Genomic DNA, 23327 nt, shown 5'->3' on the forward strand with positions numbered 1-23327 from the left:
AACCTTTCACACATCCCAAGTTGCTGCTTGTGCCTTCTCTCCTCACCACCCCAGTGGAGGCCTCAAGGCCATCCACAAATTCCTTGTCAGGAGCCCACGTATTTGGGGGCTTCTTATAGGTTCTAGGGGCTCCCACCTTCTTACTTGACTCTGGGGTAGGGGTGAGAATGAGACTGAAGTGGATTATGTTTGCGAAGGGAGGGGGTGCATTGTTCAAGGCTAAATTAGACTGCATGGGGAATGATCTGTGCCTCTCCTCTGGGTTAAACAGAGCGCATTATCACATGTGGTCAGGAGGCCCCAGCTGTGTCCTCACATGTTACTAGTTGAGATGATGCTTTCATAACGTCAGTGCTGTTTCATTTAAGAGCTCTGGCCTGGCGATGATAAGTGGATCATTGCCCTACTCAGGCCCCAGTGCCGAAAACTCCAGCAGACACTACCCTCATGGGAGTCACTGGGGTTTTCACCTATACCAGACCCTGACTTGCTGTCATCTCTGAGAATTTAAATCAAATTAGCCTAAAGCAAATTAAGGGCATGGCTAATTCTGTGTCAATGTCAGAGCTGCAGACACTTGATTTTATTGCTTCCTGCAGTCTGAGAGAAGGTACAGTCTAGGCTACTTGCATTCATTTCACTTCTCTGGAAGAAGAAAACGTGAATTTAGTGTTCTAAGAAAGACAGAGACATGGCTTGAGAAAACCAGATTCTCTATTCTGTATCCTTTGGGTTTTGTTTGGCCAATGATAAAGGTTTCAATTTTCGGTGCCTCTAGAAAAAGAGCCTGATGATATAATATCACCACTGAATACACAGTTTGTTTCATGGTTTGAATTGTAAACAGAAGGAAAGTAGATGGTTTTGAGCAATATTTCTAAACTTCCTTCGTGATTGTTTTCTATGGAGACTGCAGGTATGCCTTTTGGATATGTTATTGGATTAAACAGATGGAAGGTTGCAAGCTGTCCCATTTCTGGTTAAAAGCTCCCCTTTTAAAACCACATCCTTTCCCTGAATATAGTCAACAGACCTGTTAAAAGAACTAGAAAAAAATTCCCTTTATGCACAGCCGCAGGACTTGTGCTAACTCGGTCTTTATCGTGGCAGCTAACTTGTGTTTCCTGCAGCGTCAGGGTCCCATGCAGGCTGTGTTTTCTCTGTGGCCTGATTGTAGGCAACGTGAGGGCAGGGATTGCGTCTTCCTTGTTTTTTGTATCACTGGTAACTCTTGGCCATATCTTTCTGTACTAGATTTTCAGGAAATGATTGCTGAATTGAATTAACCAAGCCTAAAGTAAAATATTGATGAGATGGAAGGGAAGCAAATTATATTTAAGCTTCAGTGAGTAACTTCCCATAAGATATGGTAAGCCAATTTATTCCATTATGCAGCTGAAATGGATCTGCAGTTCTCAGAGCGGTGGGATCATCATGGAACATTTACTCTTGAAGTCATCTCTTTTAAAAACAACAAACAAACCAATCTCTGTTAATAAGGTAGTAAATCCTTATAACAGACCACAAGATTTACTACTGTCACAACTTCTCCTTGTGAGTAAGTCTCTGTAGGTTTCCATTCAACAAACATTTATTGAGCATCTGCGAGGAGCTAGAACTCTAAAGATGGGAAATTAAAGGTAGAGTCTTTAGAGCAAGAAGTTAAGAGCACACACTTGGGAGGTGGTTGATCAGGTTCAAATTCCAGCTCTGCCACTTTCTACCTGTGTGATACTAGACAAAGGTTACTATCAGTTTCTTCATCTGTGAATTGGGTCTATAATATACCTCACAAGGTTATGAGGATTAAGTGCAATAATGCTTGTAATTATTATTCTCACTGCAAATATTCTTCTTGATCTCCAGGGCCTGTCAGCCTAATGTAAAGACCATGTGACATTCCTATCTCAGGACATTTTGTACTTGCTGATTCCAATCCCTCTGTCTGGACTGTGCTTCCCTTGGATACGGTCATGGTTCACAGGCTCATCTCCCTGGAGCCTTTACTTAAATGCCAAGATCTCAGTCAAATTTTCTCTCACAACTCTGTTTAACGCTGACCATCACCCTCTTCCTCCGGGCACTCCTTATTTCATCTTATTGTCTTATCACACACCATTTATTTTACTTATTTATTCCATCTATTGTCTATCTCTCCCAACTGAATGGAAGTTCCACAAGGGTGAGGATTTTGATCTAGTTCATCACTGGTCTATTATCAGCGCTGAAACCGTGTGTGCCTCATGTTAGGTGCTCAGTAGGTATTTGTGGAAAGAATGAATCAAGGAGTCCTCAGGGCAGTCTAGCAGAGGGCATGTTGAACTCTGCCTGTGGGTGTCAGGGGAGGCGTCACAGAGAGATGGCTTGGTGTTGAGTCTTAGACTAGCAGTGCTCGACCTTTCTCTATTAAGACACTGTGTTAGTCAGGGTTCTGCAGAGAAACAGAACTAGCAGGATTTATCTATATCTGTATATATCTGTCACATGATTATGGAGGCTGAGATGTTCCATGATCCTCCATCTGCAAGCTGGAGAGCCAGGAGAGGTGGTGGTGTAATTTCTAGTCTGAGTGCAGAAGACCTCTGTCCCAGCTTGAAAACAGTCAGGCAGAGAGAGCGAAGTCTCCCTTACCCCACTTTTTGTTCTATTTAGGCCTCTAGTGGATTAGATGAGGCCCACCCGCATGGGAGGGCAATCTGCTTTGCAGAGTCTACTCATTTACGTGTTAATGCCACTTCAGAAGCACCCTCACAGACACACCCAGAATAATGTTTAGCCAGATCTCTGGGTACCCTGTGTCCCAGTCAAGTTGACACATAAAATTAACCATCCTGGACACACATGGCGGGTTATGTTCCTGTGTGTGACATCTGATTCGCAGTTTCTAAGTAGCTACCGTATCTACACTCCTTTCTCTACAGGTTAAGAAAGCAAATTGGCATTCAAATGAGAAAGTAATACTCTTATTGGGATAAGCTCAAATTCAGTCTAATATTTACTTTAAAAGGCAAACTCCTTATAAACTTGATACATTCACAATTTTAGTAATAAATATGTGACTTGTCCTATCACTGGGGTATTGAGAAATGTCTTTAAGGATGGATAGGGTTTGCCAGGCAGACAACCAGGGGAATAGTGTTTGAGGCAGAAGGAACAGCATATGTGAAGGCGTCAAGGCCCAATGTGATTGGGGAACCATAAATAATTTGATATGACTAAAGCAGAGGATTCCTGGGAGGGAAGCAGTGAGATATGAGGCTGTTGGAGACCAAATTATAAAGGACTTTGTTTGCTAAACTAATGGAATTTTATCCAGAAGACAACGGAAGCCATTGAATGGTTCTAAGCAGAGTGGTGTTGTATTTCTAAACTTATAGTTGATTATTTTCATAATTTAATATTTTAAAAATTTGGATTGAACAATAATTCACACAGTACAATATTCAAAAGGGTGTATGCAGTGAAGATCTCTCTCCCAGGAACAATCTGTGTTTCTAGTATCTTATGTATACTTGCAGAGATAAATGCATAGACAAGAAAATGTTTGTTTTCTATTTTTACCCAAATGGCAGTGACATTACACATAGGAATACTGATATGCCTGAACATCATCCTTCTGAAAAGAATATTCAGTTAAGAAAGGTTTGCATCGTTAACTAAGGTGATGACACCTAGTTTTTCACTTGGGAGACTGTAGACCTGGGGCACATTCTCCAAGTTGGGGAATAGGAGGTGGGCTGAGGGTGAGACATGTCAAACTGAGGAAGCACTGGGGTATCCCAGTGACATGCCCATAAGCGTCTTAAAGTCAGGAGAAGTGTCTGGTTTGGAAAGATAGATTTACAGGTTATTGATGTATAGATGTTTGTTAAAGCCACATTAATGGATGCAGTGGCCTAGGAAAGGAGGTATATTGAGAAGAGAAAAAGGCCAAGAACATTCCACATTGTTGTAGTAGTCAGGATTCAAGTCTGGCTAATGTAAAGAGGAAAAGGTTATTAAAAGTACATTAGTTACCCACAGAATTTATGGAAAGCCCAGGAAAATGTCTGGAGGCTATACAGCCAGGAACAATGCCCAAAATCATATGGCAGAGCTGGTCCCATGAATATACCACTGCTGCTGCTACTGGACATGGATTTGCAATGTTATGCATCAGTGGACTCTGGGTACCAATTCCAGAACCACCTACTGCTGCCTCTGGGAACTGGATGATGCTGTCATGCTCTTGCAAAAGGGGTCCTGCACAGTTCCTCCATTAGATAGCAGTCAGTGACTGGGATGGGTGTCTCTGATGGGCAGATTCCAGGTCATATGCTTACCCTTCAGCTACAAGGGAGGTTGGAGAAAGAAGATTTGTGGTATCTTCAGCTTCTGGGGTGAGAGACAAGCTCTACTTTGCAAGGTGGTGATTCCCCCAACACAGGAAGACAATTTAGACACTGTGTGGCCATGAAGAATGTCAACTTCCATTACAGGTGTCAAGCGCTGAAGGTATAACAATTAGAAGATAATTGGTGACTTTTGAGAAAGAAAATTCTGGAAAGTGTTGGGAATGGATATCTGATTGCAGTGGGTTGAGAAATGAGTGGGAAATGAGGAAATTGAATGATTGCTTGTACATTATGGTTTCAGGAAGGAACACTAGGAAGAGGAGGAGAGTTAATAGACCTGGAGAGGTACATAGGAGCTGAAACAGTGGTAAGATTATAGTCTAAGAGAATTAGTCTGTGAAAGAGAGATCTGAGGACAAAGGGAGGGAATAGAGAGGAGGGTGGATAGTTGATGGAATGGTATCCCTGAGCAAGTAGAGGAATGGGTTTCAGTGTAGTATGGAAGGATGGTGTAAATGCACTTGCTTGTATTTGTGGAGGTGAAATGTAGAGCAAGAGTGGATACTAATGGCCTCTACTTTCTGTGTGAGTGGGGAGATGATGTTGACTGAGAATGAGAAGGGCACAGGTCAGGTGGGATCTTGAAAGGAGTAGTGAAGATTTGGAATATCTGTGGATGGGGAGGGGAGAGAGTTGTTCAAGGAAGAGGAAAATGATTGGTGAGAAGCATCGAGGGACTCAGCTAAGGATGGAAATGATAGCCCAGCCCCTGCTGTTGGAACTATGCAGTGCTGGGTTTGGCAGGACAAGTGTGGTGGGAGGACAAGGAGAGAGGTGGTTAGGGTGGTGGGGAGAGAGTACTTGAACTGATGTAACAGGGTCTAGTATGATGGGAAAGCAAGTGAAATCTGGAGAGAGTTGATGGTTGAAAGAAAAGATGAGGGTGGAGATATAACCAAAGAGTAGGTTGGATCGAGATAAAAGAGAGAAAAGGAGGCATGGAAGTGTATAATCATTGTGTCAAATGCTAGTGGGTAGGATTCCAAAGATGGAACAACTTCCAATGATGACAAGGCCTAGGATATGGAGAAGAGGTGAAGGTCCTGGGGATAAAGAGGCTGGAGTGTGGAATAATTTTTCCCTATGGATGTTAATGTTTCCTGTGCTGATAGCAGGAGATGAGCTGGAAAGCCAGGTGCAAAGATTTAAGGTATGAAAGGGAGGGGCCAAGTTGATACATGGGATAATTAATGAAAGATAAGCCCAAGTTCTGACGTATTTGTAAACATTCAGTAGATGTTAGCTATCAATAATCAGATGGTAGTAATGACGAGGTGGTATTGCTGGATGGCATGAATCTTAAAGGAGGGGAGTATTTTTGGGGGCAAGAGGGGGACACCAAACAGGTCTGTTTGTAAGGTGAATGTATGAGGATTGGAAATTCCCTACACCTAGCTCCAGGATGTAAGGGAGAGCATGAGGAAGAGCAGGGTGCTCCAGGAGAACCGATTTCAACTAAAGAAAGAAGGTGGTGGGAACAATGCATGAAGATGTTGAGGCTGGAAATTTCTCTGTGCACAAAGACAGGGTCCAGAGTACTCAGAGGGAAGCATGTGAAGGAGGCCTTTAGCTGGAGGAGGATGCAGGAGAAGAGTAACCACGAGTAAAGTGAGGTTGAAAGCAACAAAAAAAATAAAGTTTCCCTGCAGAATTTGCTATGGATGCCATCCTGTCACCACACAGACCTGGGAGCCTGGGGAATGAAACTATTCAAGAACCTGAAAGACTGAGTAGTTCTTTACAATAACACATTGCCATCAATCTGTGACAATGTTATTTGCATGCATATGACAGAAAATAAGATGAGCAGAAAATGGGTGAATCTGGCTAGTTGAGAAGGGAAGTTATAGCCCAAATTAAGGGAATGATTTATTTAGCCTGGGTGAATAGGTAAAACTTGATAGGTCACACACAAACATTGTCACTGTCCCTTCAACCATGTTGACTCAACTTGAAATTCTTGGTTCTTCCTAATTTCAAGGTTGTGTTAAAGAACTCTCTGGAGCTATTTGGAATGTGAGATGGATTTTCTGATACAAGAAGTCCCTGGGGAAATGTGATTCTCCTACCATATGGTGCTGTCATGTTTTTAGCATACTAAAATTAAAGGAAAAAGTTTGGAGTATTCTGTTTTATTTATCGCCTCTCCTGAACTTCAGGCAAATAAGAAAAATTCCAAATTAATATCTTGAAATTCTTTTAAACAGGTAGAATTCCAGCTGCCAGTGCAATGAGAGGGAACTTATGCAAAACCGTGTAATAGAGTATCAGTGTAAACACAGAAAAATAGCACAGTGAGGAAATGCTTATTCTATATTGTTCCAGAGGCTTCTTAAAATGAGAAAGAATTCTCTAATAATCAAAAGTCTTCAATTCAGTTTAGGAAATATTTGAGACCCTTTCTGAGAAGGTGCTGGCTGTAGACCCTGTGTAGATGTATTTGTTTTCTAGGGCTGTGTGACAAATTACCACAAGCTGAATGGTTTAATACAACAAAACTTAATTCTTTCACATTCTGGGAGGCTAGAAGTCTGAAATCAAGGTGCTGGCAGGGCCACGCTCTCTCTGAAGGCTCTAGGAGAGAATCTGTTCTGTGCCCTTCTTTTAGCTTCTGGTATTGCTGGTAGACCTTGGTGTTCCTTGGCTTGAAGACACGTCACTCCAGTCTCTGCATCAGTAGTCACATGGTGTTCTCTCTGTGTCTGTCTTAGTCTCCTCTTCTTACAAGCACACCGGTCATACTGGATTAAGGGCCCACCATACTCCAGTATGACCTCATCTTAACTAACCGAACCTGCAATGACTCTATTTCCAAATAAGGTCACATCCGAAGGTTCTGGGAAAGACATGAATTTTTGGGGGGACACTACTCAACCCGATACAAGAGGCTTCTAAAATGAATAACAGATGGCTTCTGTCTTCAGGAAGGTATAGTTTCTGATATAGTTGGAGAAATGGCCACAGGAAACTATAATGCAAAGCAATGTGTTCAGTGGTAACGGATACAGAATACCGTGGACACGTGGAGGGGCAAGGATTGGTTGTGACTATGGGGTAGTCATGGAAGGCTTTAGGGTGGAGGTAGTGGCAGGCCTGAAGGATGGCTAGTATTGTAGTGTCATGCCTGAAGGATAACACCAGCTGGCAGAAACAGGGAAGCTGGGCATTCTGGGCTGAGGGACTACTCTGAGCAGGCACAGACATGCAAGTGTGCTTCCACTGTCTGGGATGCTCAAGGTGTCTGGAGTGTATGGCTAGAGGATGGCACGGCCTTTGGGTAGTGGTTGCATGTGTTGTGGTGGCCACTGGGAAGGGCTGGAGAAGGGAGGAGGGATGAAGTGCAGATGGAGTGGAAGGGAGATAAGAAAGGTAGTGGGCACCCAATTGTTCATCTCCATGAATGTCTGCCACAGAATGGGATCTTCGAGAGGTAGTGGCTAAGGGCAGAGTTCAAGGAGAGGCTGAATGACTGTTCCTTAAGGGAGCTCTGGATGACGTTGCTGGACTCAGAGCAGCAGGACTGGGTGATTTCTGTGCTCCTTCTCAGCTCTCAAGTTCTGTGACTATCAGGTAGATATGTCTTTTTGCTCACCATATTTTGCCTCTCTCACTAGCTACTAAGCTTTGCTTCCTCCCTTCTTTCTCCCTATCAAGCATCTTCTACATGCCAGGCACTGAAGATGCCATCATGAACAAGGAAACAAGGACAGCGTCATTTTAATCTCTTCCCTATAGCATCAGCACAAGGAGGCCATGGGAGGGTCTCCATAAATGTTGCTTTGAATTGAATGAGTGATGAAAAATGACAAGGCAGTTTTGCCCTGGGTGAGAAGTTCTGCTTCAGAGTAGAGCTGCTTTGAGAGATGATTCCAGGAACCTCCTTATGAGGAGGTGGTGAGGAGGTGGCTGCTTACGTGTGTTTGAATTCTGAGTCATCAAAAAGGCTCCTTTGTCTCCCAAAATATCTCCTTCATCCAGGCTGTGGATGCATTTAATTCCACTATTGGAAGTTGAGTTAAAATGCAGATGCCCTATGAAGAGAGGATGTCCATTTAGCCTCATCAGTCTTTTGCACTTCAATATGAGGAATTTTCTCAGCCTTTTCTGCATGGCAAGTTTCTGAGAAAAGTGCACAGAGGGAAGAGGGACCCAGGGGAGGAGTACTGGACATGCCAAGGGTCAATTTTGTCAAAGTTAGCAGTTTGGATGACCTTATCTTGGGGATGTAGTCTTTTGGCCTAGAAAAATCCATTATTATCCATTTGCTGGTGTACACTGGACAAGAAATGAATATTTCTATTGTTAAGTTTTATGGCTACAAAACTGTTGTTTGTTTTGTTTTATAAAAGGTCAATAAATCCCACCTGCCCTACCCTCACCCCAACAGAAATAATTTGTGTGGCAACCTGATCTGTGGTCTTTATTGACAAGGCTATGCTACATATGGTTTGTGTGTTTACATGACAGAAGGGCTCTATATTTGTCAGGGAAGGCTAATGATAGCTAACGTAACAAATATCTCCCAAAATATCAATGGCTTATTTTAGAGGGTTTTCTTCTTCTTTTTTTTAGCTGAGGAAGATTTGCTCTGAGCTAACATCTGTGCCAATTTTCCTCTATTTTATATATTTTTGCTGTCACCACAGCATGGCTGACAAGTGGTGTGGGTCCACACCCGGGATCCAAACCCGCAAACCCGGGCCACCAAAGTGAAGCATGCCGAACTTAACCACTAGGCCACTGGGCTGGCCCCCAGAGTTTTTTTTTTCATTCACATCACAATACGCTCTGAGTTGATTGTGTGGGGAGAGGGCATTCCACATAATCTTTCAGGGACCCGGGCTCTTTCCATCCATACATCCATTATTTTCACCACTTGGCTTGGAGGTCACACTAGCCTCATCTGGAAGACACGTCAGGGGGAAGAGAAAGAACACTTACTTGGCCTGGGAGGGACACACATTTCACCTCACAATCCCTTGGCGAGAACTAGTCCCAGAGACCCACCTGGGTGGAAAGAGGCTGGGAAATGTAGTTTAGCTGTGTGCCTAGGAAGAGGAAGCAGCCTTGGTGAGTCTCTGACCCAGGCTTATCAGAAAGCATTTACACATTTTTCTTTTGTCTGTGACATAACCTGACCCTTGGGGGTTGCCACTAAGGGCACAGGAAACAAGAGAGAATAGCAGTGACCTGGAAACTGTCCAGTGCTTAGAATAGTGAAAAGTTCCTCACTGTGCTTGGTGAAGGGCATCATCCTGTTGTTGGGTTTTTGCTATGTAGGGAGATTGAAGTCTTGATTCAGAGAAATGGCTCTATTTTGTTTGCTTGTTTATTTGCTCTTTAATGGAAGTAGGAAAAGCTAATGGAAATCTCCCTTCCTTACACGTTGGCGTCACTTTGGAATAGGAGTTTTGGGGTTTTGAATGGTATAGCTTCTGTAATATGTTTCCCTTCCCTTTGGAGATAAGAGTACATTATTTTTTGGAGAAGATTTACTGATCCTCTCGTCTACCTCCCTCAGTGTCTAGACAAGGAAACTGAGAGGTAAAAGCAATTGTCCAAATTCACGTAGCAAGTTAGTGGCTTACGTGGGTCTCAAACCCCGTTTTCCAGATTTCTCCGGTGGTGTTCCTTCCACCACCACACAGCTGTTCCCTAGAGCACTTCTATTTGGAGAATCGACCTGTCCTGGTGGGATTGGCAGACACCAGCTGCAAGGGAGCAGGCTTGACCAGGTGAAATAGGAAGGTTCCTTCTAGCTCTGAGAGTCCTGGACTGACGGTGTTCAAGTGCATGGTGTCTGTGTAATCCCTGGCCTGACGGAAGTGATGGAGCTATCCAAGAATTTGTGACTTTACTGAGAAAACAGAATCTCAATTCTTCATTCTTCTCACTTGTTTCTTTCATTTTTATCTTTTTTAAAAACTATGTTTGTTTTTTAAATATAATTTTTCTAATGGTTAAAGTAAAACTTTAACTATAGAAGTTAAGTAAATATATACAAATGTAACAAAATATGTACGAATATAACAAAAAGTTGCCTGTAATGCCGTAACTTGACAATGCAGTGATAACTACTGCTGTTACTGTTTTACGTCTTTCCGTGTGTTTCCTGACCACTTTTCAACACATAAATATTTGTATAGTTATGCACAATATAATTAGAATGAAATATTATATAATATGAAATAAATATTCTGCAACTCTGAAATATTTCATATTACCTAATGTGAAATATTGCAAAACCCTTAAAAATTGTTTTAAAATAAGTCATGATATAGAAAAATGCTCATATATATTTGTGTACTTATGCACAATATAATTAGAATAAAATTCTTATTTTATTTGTCTTCTTTGTTTCCTTATTTGCTTTTTAATGAAAGTAGGAAAAAGCTAATGGAAATCTCTCTGCCATACACCTGGGAATAAAATTCTAATTATATTGTGCATAGGTATACAAATATATATGAGCATTTCTCCACATCATGACTTATTTTAAAACAATTTTTTAAGGGTTGTGTAATATTGCATCTTGGAGTATTGCTATGGAAATGCGCTATGCTGAAGGCAACAGCTTGGGCGAGGAGGAGGGAAGAAGTTGTGTCTTTGGTTCTTGGCCCTGATGCTGTGCTTCTCTTCTCCCAGGGCATCAGCAGCCTGTTCAGCTCTCTGAAAGTTGTCCGGCTGCTTCGTCTGGGACGAGTAGCCCGTAAGCTGGACCATTACATTGAATATGGAGCTGCCGTCCTGGTCCTGCTGGTGTGTGTGTTTGGACTGGCTGCTCATTGGATGGCCTGCATTTGGTACAGCATCGGAGACTATGAGATCTTTGACGAGGACACCAAGACCATCCGCAACAATAGCTGGCTTTACCAATTGGCAATGGACATTGGCACCCCATACCAGTTTAATGGGTCCGGCTCAGGGAAGTGGGAAGGTGGTCCCAGCAAGAATTCTGTCTACATCTCCTCGTTGTATTTCACCATGACCAGCCTCACCAGCGTGGGCTTTGGGAACATTGCCCCGTCCACAGATATCGAGAAGATCTTTGCAGTGGCCATAATGATGATTGGCTGTAAGTATGGCAGTTGCTTGGGTGGGGCGGGGCAGGGCAAATACGGTTTGGCCATCCCTTCCATTAGCTGAAAATAGGGCAATGGCTACAATGCCAGCAGGGTCAGAGTGTAATAAATTAAAATACGGGAGGGATTTATTTTTAGGGACTATTTTTATAGTTTTCCTGATAACATGTTTACTGCAAAGAAATTTAGAAAATACAAAAGAACACAATGTAGAAAATAAAGACCAATCATAATTCTACCTCTCAGAAATAGCTACTGTTACCTTTTGGTCTCTGCTTTACAGATTATTTTCTATCCATTTCTGAACACATAGGTATAGATATTTATAAAGTTAAAATGAAATCATGCTATACATACAACTTGGTGAACTGCTTGTTCATAGAGCAGCGAATTGTGGAGATCTCTCCATGTCCATTTAAACAGAGCTCTAGATCTGCGTGCTCCAATATGGTACCAGAAAAAGAAGGTACGAAAAAAGAATTTGAAATATCTCATTAATTATCTTTTATGTTGATTCTATCTATGTTGAATTGATAATATTTTTGATATAATGGGTTAAATAAAATATCCTATTACAATTAGTTTCATGTTTCTTTTGCTTTTTTGATGCTCCTAGGAAAATTTTCAGTCTTATTCCTATTGGATAGTGCTGATCTAGATCAACGTTTTTCATATTTGCTTGATGGTTGAGAAATTTTTAAAATTCCCCCCCAAAAATCCCCCAGAAATAAACAGCCTCTTGTTCAGTTGAGAAGTAATGGGTTATAGGGTTACCTTGACTGGACTGAAATAAAACGACCCTTGTTCTGGAGGAAGATACTTAAATCTCCATCACTTACCCGTTGACCATCCTGTGGCTGTTGTGTTGCTACGTCTGGAAACAACAATGAACTCCCTTCACTAAAGGGAGTCTTAGAGTGGTGTAGACCTTACTGAGCTGGGAAAGCACATGAACTTAAGTGCATTGGACTCACGTGAACCTGCCAAGTGCACCCTGTTGGCGCTTCAATGACAAGTTGTGACATGAGAGAGGACAGTCCTCTGGTCTGGTAAAGCATCTGGTTGGACAGGGGTCTGGTCATCCATGATGAAGTTGGGCTCTGGTTCCAGTAGGCAGAAACCATTTTGTTTGTTGTGCTCCTTTAGGGTGGAGTTGACACATTAATTTTCACACCTAGCAGAGAATTCTAAGACCAGGGAAACCTGAGGCTTCAATTTGTGTTGCTTTGTCCAAACCACCAAAAGTCCAATGTCCTGCTCAGCCAGTGGATTTTGTTACCCTAAGTTGTCATTTTGCTGCTTGCCTCCTCCTTTTTCATGGCCACCTCATCATGTCTGATGCAGTCCTTTCATAAAAGCCCTCTGCAGGCGTAGAACTTCCTTCTGAATATTTACCGAATGTGTCTAAGGGGGCAATTGATTTGTGGGAAGTGTGTGCTGATGGCGCTTTGGGTTTGCTCCTTACTTTAAAAAGGGTTTTAATCTAGATGATTGCCTGACCATGGGAAGCAGCATTAAGTATCTGTGGGTGGCTAATTGCTTTAGCTTAATTAGAACTTGTGGTGTTTTCTCTTGTCGTGTAAAAGAATTTAAGACCTTTGCTATTCTAGAACGATTTCAACAATGTCAACTGTTTCAAGCTTAACAGCACCAGTTTTCTAGGCAGTGCTGTTTTGTGAGCCTTGGGGTACTGGGAAAATAACCAGATGCTTCTGTGTCTTAGAGGGAGAGATGAGACACTGTCAGTTGAAATACTGCATTATATCTATTACAGAAAATTTGCTAACAGTGGTCAGTTAGAAAATGGGCTCCATTTCATGGGCTCCCCAAAGGCTTTCAAATACCAGGAGACATTCTCGCAACTTTTTACCTGGAAGAAAAGAAAAAACGAAATAGTTCTGGTGGCAATATAATAAGCATAAGCAGTTTATTTTTGCAAAACTATTCTTCTGCGGAAAGCGTAATTTCTTGGGTATAGTCTCCTAGGAAAACCTCAATTATTATCACCTCTTTTCTCTCCCCACCTTCTCAGAACTTGTGATGTTTCCATTTCTTTTTTAAAAAAGTGTAATACACAGGCTGTCCCCTCTGCATTATGCAGCCACGTATGATGTTTAGTAGACAAATCTACTTAATAGTAACCCTGTTTCCCGAACACCTGTTATTTGCCAGATGCTATGCTAAGTGCTCTACACACGATTTCTACTGCTCACAACTCTATACCTTAGAGATTCTTATCTCCGTCCTGTAGTGAAATGGAAGCTCAAAGAACTTAACTCACTTTCCCAGCGATGTGGGACTGGTAAGCAGGAGAGACAGGATTCAGATCCAGGCCTCCCTGAATTAACAGCCCAGTTCCTCCCATGGAGCCCACCTGCCCTGGTGTGGTCTGAGAACAGACTCCGCCCGCCTCTGAAGTGACACGCCGACACCCTGAAAATTCTCTCCGTAAACTTTAACAAGCCCGCAGTTTCTGCAGTGGAAAGTTTTTGTGTGCTTGTTTGTTGTTGTTGTTTTAATTTAAGACCAAGATTACGGTACAGACTCAGGGGACCAGGTGCTTCGGAAACCAGCTATTTTTCAGCAACTGTCACTTATGGTTACAGCTGTTCCACTTTCCGTGTGACACATCTGACAAATTCTTGTGCTAACAACAAAGTTATTGCTCTCCGTGTAATGTGCTGGTAATTATACTTGTAAACTCATGTTCCAAACAACCTTTGTTCAAGACAACTGCTGATGTCTTATTAGATTTACAGGGCTCTCTTTCATCCTGCTTCGCCTGTGCATGCACGTGTACACACTTAGGTCCTTACTGCACGGCTCATGGAATTCAACTGACCCCAGAATTGGAATCTCTGGCGATGGGGAGCGTTGACCACAGCCTGAATTTATGTCAGGGGGTCAGTGTTCCTCTCTCCCCGGCAGTGAGGCCCAGCATTCCTTTGGGGGTCAAGAGAGACACAAAGCCAGTGGGCTTTTGAAGTAGTGGTTACACTGTGATTTTTTCCTCTTGGTATTGAATTTTACATGTGTCGGTAATAGTGTTTCTTGGCTATTCTGTTGCAGTGTATTAGCCATAATATAGATTCTCCAGAAGCCTTCTGTTGCTTCTCCTCTCGGCTCTCTGGCACTGAATACCTCATTTTAACTTGGCTAATTTCCTAGGGGATTACAGGAAGCAGGAAAATTAAATATTTTCAAGCTTGCCCACCTTTCTCAGTTCTGATAAAAAAAATTACAATAAGAAGAGGGGAAAGCCGTTGGCTAAAATGAGTGTTTGCGATTAGCTGTGGGTGTAGGTGATCTATGATGTCCCTCACTGCCTGGTTTTATGTCTGACTTCCACGCTGGGGTCTTGGCCTGGGCCGGGGGCGAGCCAGCCCGTGCCCTGATCTCCCTGCCCTCCTCATGTGGGTCTTTGGTGGTGTTCTGCAAGGGCTCACCCCAAGGTGTAGTGAGTGACCTCCCTTTTTTGTACATCTCCTGTGTGTTGATGACGCTGAGGAGCACAGGACCAATCTAGCCATCTGTGTGACACCTGGGAGAGGAGGTCCCCCATTCAACAGGCACATTCTGAGCGCCTCCCTGAGAGCCCCCCCGGCTGGGTGCTGAGGATTGGGAGACTACGGCTGTGGGTGGTGCTCTCAGGGAGTCAGGGCCGACGGTGGCTGGGCTGTGAGAAGGACAGAGACAGGCTCTCTTGCCCACCAGCCAGTGACTAAGGCTTGGAGATGGAACCTTCACTATAGGCTGAGCCTAGCCTTGGCCTCTGAGGGATCCTTCAGAGAAGGAGGGATTGTTAGGGGGACTGGCCCCTTTATCTGGGAAGTCTCAGTCTCAGGTTAGGGACATGACCCTGTCTTGGGAAGCTCTCCTGGGGGAATTTGATGGTGAAGAGACAGTTCCCATTTTCTTAATATGGGTTTTGCACTTTTCTGATCCTCTCCTGGTAATGTCATTGCTGTCATCCTGTCATTATAATGAAGCCACATTCGTTTGCTTTCTCTCTGATAATGGCAGGGGTCTAGACACTGCACTCCTACACCAGACACTCTCCACCCCCAAGCTGAACATTTGGTCTCCTACCTCAGCACCGCACAACACCTGTCTCTTTGAATTCATTTCTTTCTTCCCAGGCCTCGCCCACCTCAGCTCCTTAAGATCAGAGCAGAATATCAGTGCTGAAGGGACCCTTGTGTGCATCTATTTAGTCCTCCTCCCAGTTCTTCTGCTGGGTCAGATCCTATCCTGGTCAGTGCTTCAGTCGACCTCACTCCATGCCTCAGAGATCCCAGACAGGACCTGAGTTCACCCCTAGTGGTTTCCTTCTGTCACCTTCTCTCCTGGGGGGCAGAGACACTAGCAACCTGCACCCCTGGACATTTGACCCACTACCTCACCCATGCCTCGTGTATGCCTTGTGGCCTCCTTTCAGCTTAAATTATTTGCAGGCAAATATGGACTTTTCCCTGCCTCCTTCATGATCTTATTTAAACAGTTCTTATTTCTTTCTATTTCATATGCCTTTTTGCATTCTATACCAATATACTAGTTTTTCAAAAATGATATGGGGCACATCTCCCAGGAGGCTATAAAGATACTCTTAGCAGACTTCAAACACATAGTAGACTCTTAATAAATATTTATGGGCTTGTTAAATCTGAATAGTTGGGAAGGCTCTCGAGTTTCGGGAATGGTCTTCAGTGGCATTGGCAAAGCATCTTCATTAGTCAGGATATGGGTTCTGCTGTTGGACAGAGACACAGCGTAGTAGTAGCATCAACAGGTATATGTTTCCTAAAAGTTTAGGGTCGGCCTGGCTGCTCTGCAGTCATCAGAGACCCAGGCTTCTGTGCTCTCTTAAACACATCACTTCCATATTGGGATCCCATATGGCCGTTCCAGCTTCACCCATGTGTTCTTTTTCCAGAAACTAGAAAGAAGGGGAAGGGAAAGGCTGGTTAAACTCTTTCCCTTTGAGAACAAGACTGGGAAGTTGTCCATATTACCTTGGTTTATATTGCATTGGCTGGAACTTGGGAGCCCGGCCACATCAAGCTGCAAAGGAGGCTGGGAAATGTAGTCTTTATTCTAGTTGGTCATGTGCCCAGGTAGAAATGCAGTAGTATAGACAAGGAGAACAGCTAGTGGGGGCCAACCAGCAGGGTCTGTGTGCCTCAGCTTTCCTCCTTCTTCTCATCTCCCCTCACTTGGTACCAGCAAACATTAGCCCTCCATGACAGGCAGACCCTTTTGGAGCTTCATCCTTGATTTGCAAGTTGAGAGACTTTGGTTCAAGTCTTAGATCTGCTCTGTGCTTTGGGTTGTACCCTTTAATTTCTGTGGCCTAGGGGTAAGAGGCCCCCTGACACTCTCACTTAGTGGAAGTGAGAACTAAATGAGATAATGGTGTATGGTAGCTCTTTGAAAAAGCTGAAAATTTTTCATTCAGATGTCATGATTTTATTGTTGTTAATAACAGCAATTGTTTGTTGCTCTTCCTAGTTAATCTTTTCCTTCCTGTTCTTAGAAAAAGGAAAATAATAGTTGCTGCTCCCTTCTCAGGAGCATGAGGAGGCTGTTTAATTTCATTTTTGGTTTATATTTATTTTGGGAAATGGGGCAGTGTCCAGAATGCTAAGGGAGAAATAACTATTCATTTCTCATTTATTCCTAGAGGTTTTTTCCCAGCCAGCAAATCAGCTTATTTTTCTCTAGAACCTGATTTTTTTTAAGTTCTGCCCACCACTGTGCATTTCAGATGGGTAGCCCATCTTTGACACAATCTCAGGCTATTTTCTGTCTTCTACATCCCTCTCCCCTCCTCCAGGAACTAGGTCTGCTCACTCCCACCTGGTTCTCAACCCTTAGTTGTTTTTGTACTCTGAAGGCTGATGGACCCTGCTTTGGGTTTATTCACTTGCATTTGGACTTGACATTGCTCTTTAAACATTCTTATGACCTCATAGTTCTCTTTCTTGCCTCGTATATTGTGCCTAGCTCCCGTGAAACTCTAGGCTGCGGAGGGCAAGGCCTGTGGGTCTCCCGGCCCTTCTTCTTCTCCTTTGTGTCTGGGCATGTGCTGTTGGAACCTGGAAAGGAGCATGAACTTTGGCCAGTTCTGGCTTCCAGGCCCACTTCTGCTCTTGATTAATACTTTGACGTTTAGCAGTTTCCTCAACTGAAAATAGAGATATCAGGCCTTCCCTGGCCAGAGTTTTAGGCATGAAACAATAAAATGATGCAACGTACCTAGCACCGTGCTTCACATATTATGTGTTCAAACAATGGTAGTTCTCTCCCTGCGCCTCCGTCCCCCCTCTTATAGCATGTGTCTAGGACTCATCAAACAATGATGTTTCTCAGCCGTTTGCTAGTCCCTTGGGTGTGTTCTACTTTAGAAGAATTTGAACTTGCATAAAATATCAGGTGCATCGCAATGTTTAACGTACAGGTCATTAAATACAGGTATATCTGGATGTGAGATCCCCCAGATACAAAGCTTCTTTTTAAAGAACAATTGTCCTGACTGCACAGCAAGTTAGGGGAAGCTCTTAAAGAAGGAGAAAGTCATTTTGTGTGGTTGGGAGGCCTCCCAGGCATCACTGTCCAGGCCTGACTGGCAGGATCTTCACTGGGCAGGAATGGTACCAAGAGGAGAGTGCTGCCTCTGGGGAAGGAGAGAAGGGAATAGACCCAAGACATGCCAGATGTCATGTTGGGAACTTTTCCTCACCCAACAACCCCATAAATAGGCTTTATTATCACTGTTTTGCAGATAAGAAAACTGAAGTTCAGGGACATGAAGTAACTTATCCAAGGTCACAGCGTGAGAGGTGGTCAAACTGGGTTTTGAACCAACTTTATCTGACATCAAAGTTTCACTTTGTTTTGTTGCTTCCCTTGCTAATTATTTTGGGATGTAGAAGGGGAAAATGTTCTCTGAGGGGTGTGTGGTGTTGAGGGGCAGGGAAAAGAGTCACTTAGAGGAGAGGAAAGTGAAGGATTGCAGAGAGGGGGCGCTTTCCCTGGAAGCCTTCTCTAGTATTTTCAATTATAATTATAGTGACGAAATATCTGATTATGTGTGTGGTGGGAAGACATTATCCTTGTTCATAGCTGGATTACTGCACTGGGCCGAAGAATTTACAGCAGTCTTAGAAGTTAGGAAGCTCTGCCAGTGGGAAGCCAACTGAATGAGGGGTATTGTCTCTGACCTTACAGATACCCATAGTCATTTGCAAAAGTCTTTTCGGTCTTTTTAAAAATATAATTTCTAGCCAATTGGAAATTACCACGTGGAGATGTTACCGTAATCAAGTCTTTTGCTTCTATGTCTGTCGTCTCCTTTGAAACTGTCAATACTCCATGTGACCGGGAGTATCCTTCCCATGTTGTAGATGAGGAAACTGAGGAGTAACTTGCTGAAGGTCACAGCTAGTTAGAAGCAGAGCTGGGCTCAAGCTCCTGTCATCACTCTCAGCTCAGTGCTTTCCCTCCACTTCCTGATCACCATGACAGCAGTTGGTACTGGTAGCCACAGATCACAAGTTGTGCCTGTTGATTGTGGCAGCTGGTCCCTTCATAGGATGTCCTCAAAGCTTGATGAGAAGAGGTGAAAGTGGATGAAGAGTGGTTAGGGCCTCCATTCTATTTTCAGCAAAGGAACTTGATTAATCAAATTTCACACCTCTTCAGCTGCTTTTTATCAAGCCTTTCTGTGGCTCTCAACCACTAAGCTGACAACTACAGACGGCTAGAGAGAAGTCACCCAGAGGAGAAAGTAATTTTCCTTTCCTTCTTTAAAATTGGTGAGAGGAAGAAAGCCCATTAAGGAAATATTTTCTAAAAATACTTGAATAAGTATGGTCCCCGAGAAAACAAATGTTAGATTTACCTGCCAATTCCCCAGAACCTCAATCAATCAATAGTTTACCTGGGTACCTCTTCATTTAATAAACATTTTTGGAGTGTCTGCCATGAGCTAGGCACTGTGTGACTACTGAGAATGGAGCAGTGAATGAGATATACACAAGCTCTGCCCTCACATTGCTTATGGTCTGCGGGGGGAATCAGATGAATCAATGAGAAATTACTGTGAAGTAAGGTGAATCTCTACTAAGGAAAGGACAAGTTGTTAGGGGAACATGTGCAGGGCCCCTCACCCAGTCAGGGGTCAAAGAGGGTCAGGGGTCAGGGAGTACACACCCTGTTTATTTGGGAAGAGCCCTGGGCCAGGCACTGAGGGCCTTCCCATGATTTATCTCATGGCATCTGTTTCCAGGTGTCTCCCCAACCGGACTTCGAAGTGCCTTAGGTCAGGGGCTGTATGTGCCAACACCTGGTCCACAGTGGGCTCAATACGCACTGAATGGATGGAGGAAGCGAGAAGAAAGTAAGACCTCATCCCTTCCTCGATTTGCTTACAGTCTAGTTTGGGAAATACAAATACAAACAGGAGAAACCATGTGAAGCTGGCAAGCAGTAGAGTCAGTCTCTGCTTTCAGACTTCTGGGAAGACGGTGATCATTTCTGTAAAGTAGAGGCAAGAGTGGCATTAACAAAGAGATATTTTACTTGGCCAGTGAATAATGGGTAGGCTTTTCATGACTTATAAGATGGACAGGTAAAAATAGTACTAATAATGATGAGTTAGTGAGCGTATGCTGTGTGTAGAACACTTTATACACATTCTTCATTAACTCTCCTAACACTCCTGTGTCCCAGGTGTTATTATTCCAGTATTTCAGGTGAGGAACTGAAGGTCAGAGGTCAATCATCCTCTGGGTGAACTTTTTTGTGATTGGTGAAGTCAGAATTCAGACCCAGATCTCTGATCCCTCAGCTCATTGTCTCTCCACTGGTTTGCACTGCCACCCCATAAGAATGGCCCTGGAGCAGAAGGCTGCAGAGAAGGCCACCACCTCTTCCTGCCAAACAGGACAGGGGAAAGAAAGAAAGAAAAATGTGCTGATGTGAGAGGAATTGAGTGCCTGGTCTGTGCCTCCTGGCATGTCAGCATCCCAGACTCCTTCCTTCAGTAGGTTAGTGCTTGGTGATCACCTCTGACAATCCATCCCATGCCAAGAGACACGGGTTGCAAAATGTTGCAGTAGGACTCATTTGCTGAATTTTTTGGACACTCAGATCTCAACTATTTAGTTTGCTGTTTAGAAAAATCACTTGGATGCAGACTTTATTTTTTACTTGAAGGATACCACCAGTGATTCTGGATAACATTGCTCAGTTCATTAGACTAAAGATGCCACAGCCACGATTTTGGTCAGCTTGTTTCCATCAAAGACTGCTCCTTCTCCTGGACAGCTCCCTTTTGAATCAATTCTATCTGAAGAAGAGACTAACTAGATAATGAGGATGATTTCTGCAAGCCATCTCCACTGCGGACGAACCCAGTCAAGCTGCATGAGCAACTGACATTAGGTCAGGAACATAATTTTAATTTCTGAAATCATTATAACATAGACAGTCCATGGGCTCAAAAGAGATAAGCATGAGTATGAATTCTGGCTCCATTATTTAATAGTCAAGAGAACAAGCTACTTAATTCCTGAACCTGTTTCTTCATCTGTAAAATGGGGATGATGCAAATTCAAGAGCATAAATGAAAGTAATGGTTCTTTCCTTTCGGAACCTTCATTTCTGCCTGGTGCCCAGCCCAGAGCACAGATGGCCTGTTAGTTAATGACGATGCCATCCTTCCAGCATCCTTGGTCTGCGTTGTTTGTTCAGCAGTTCAGCAAGGGACTCTGGTAGGCAATGGCTGGGAGTTTAGAGGCAGGAGGAGGTATCGTGTGCAAAGGTGGTAATGGAATACGGACAGCACAGTGCTTTGCATACAGAAGAGCTTGATAAGGATTTGCTTGTGGAACTAAATATTAAGATGAAAATCTTGTGGGGAGGATGCTACAAAAGGAGGAGCTGTCAGGGTTGACTCTATAAATCCTCACCTGATAGTGACTTTGCAGACTTGAAAAATGTTTCCATTTTCACTTTTCCCTATTGTGGTCCTCTGTGCTTGTGTGAGAGGGAATAATTTTAGCTCTCATCAGCTAGAGGTCTGGCTCTGAATCATAGCTGCGTGGTGATAAAAACCCACTGTCACCACAAGAAAGCTTGGCAAGGAGAGAGGTCTTGGTAGGAAGAGCAAAATGAAAGAGCAGGAGCCTTAGAAAGAGAATCAAATATGTGAAAAATCGCCAGTGAGTTCTGCAGAGCTGCAGGTGCCCTGCTTGTAGGGCAAACACTTTGTTCCTCCTTGGGGATGGGAAGAGGAGCCAGGCTGCGCTGGAATGGGGTGGCAGAGCTAGAGCAGGGAGGGGTCCCTTTTCCTGATCATAAGCACGTAACTGTGGGCCAGGCCCCCTTGTTAGAGTTCCCTGGGGTAGGTATGAGGGAAGCAGAATGTATCCATTGGAGAAACAACAACAGTAAACTCTAAAGAGTCCCTACAAAGCAAGGCACAAATGTGCAGCTTAACAGAGAACAGCAGGCTGACTGCAGCTCTGCAGAGACAACACTGCGAGGGGCGCTCTCCAGCTGTGAGACTGCCTACCAGGCCGAGCCTTGCCAAGAAGCAAGTGGGAAGGCAGGGAAGAGGCAGAAGCCACAGGTTCTTGCCTGGTTGTCTTTTTCATTGCATCCGTCCTGGGAAACTCAGGTGTTTAATTACACAGAGCTGCACTTGCTGGAGGCCTTGGCTGGAATCCGGGACCTTAACAAGTGGGAGGGAGGCAGTATTTCTGAGCAGAGGGCTTTCTAGACACACGGTGGAATGTGTGATTTGACCTTCCACCTTTGCTTCTCTCTCCCTCCCTTCCACAAATATTTATTAAACCCCTACTGTGTGCCAACCATTTAGAAATGGTGTGAAGACAGGATAATCTGCCATTCTTTTTCTGTGTTAATGAACCAGATCTCCAGTTATGTCATGGGCACACACAGAATTTTGGAATTGAGAAGGACCTCAGATGTCATCAAGGTCACCTACTGATTAGATCCTTGAATCTCTTGCCTGAAGTTTGAAGGGCCCAGGAATGGGTCCATTCTGCTTTCAGATAAGCTCAAGGGTGAGAATTTCCCCTTAGATAAAGCTAAAATTACCTCCCTATGGATTTTACCCCTTGTTCTTGGCTCTTTACTCCTGGGACTTCTTGGGACAAATTTAGCTTTTCTTTTACCCAGCACTGCTTCAAATATTTGAAAACCATTACATCTGCCCTGAGCATTCACCTCTCCAAGATGGATAAAGCCAGTTGCTCTCATGAGGTTCTGAGAACTTTCTCCATCCTGGATGATGATGATCTCTTTGCTCTCCCCTTTGTTCATGCCTCTCTTATGAGGGGCCCAGGACTAAACCCAGCTGTCTGCCTGTGGTTTGGCCAGAGCAAAACTGAGCAGGACCATCACTTCCCTCATTTTGAAATCACATTAATAGATTGAAAGAACATGAGAACTAGAAGGAGTGGAGGAGACCATCTGTCCTAACAGCATCGTTGTGCAGATGAAAAGTTGAGGCCCAGAGAGAAGAAGTGATGCAGCTAGTTAGTGGCAGAGCAAGGAAAGAACTTACAATTCCCCAAACCCCGATCCTCCTAGGTTTGAGCGCTTTCCACCACTCCTCACCATAGAGTTGTCTATAAATCTCTCTAGACTTCTCTTGGTTCAAGTTTGTATTTCTGACAACTGCATCATAGTGTTGACTAAAATTCAACTGACACCCAGCCAGAAGTCCTAAGTTATTTTATAGGTTCTACTGTGAACCATGTTTCTACCATCTTCTGCTTTTCCAATTGGCTTTTTGGATCCAAATCCATTATTTGACATTTAT

The 23327-nt window shown here is 43.6% G+C and overlaps 1 protein-coding gene across 1 annotated transcript in view; it reads left to right on the forward strand.

The window, feature by feature from the left end:
* The window catches only part of KCNH1 (potassium voltage-gated channel subfamily H member 1), a 357626-nt gene that overhangs the window by 126623 nt on the left and 207676 nt on the right, over window positions 1-23327 (forward strand). The window contains exon 7 of the mRNA XM_046683812.1: window positions 11040-11469. Within this exon, the coding sequence (XP_046539768.1) occupies window positions 11040-11469 (430 nt within the window). The remainder of the gene's footprint in view (window positions 1-11039; window positions 11470-23327) is intronic.

Source organism: Equus quagga, chromosome 13 (assembly GCF_021613505.1).
Source record: "Equus quagga isolate Etosha38 chromosome 13, UCLA_HA_Equagga_1.0, whole genome shotgun sequence".
Lineage (NCBI taxonomy): Eukaryota > Metazoa > Chordata > Mammalia > Perissodactyla > Equidae > Equus > Equus quagga.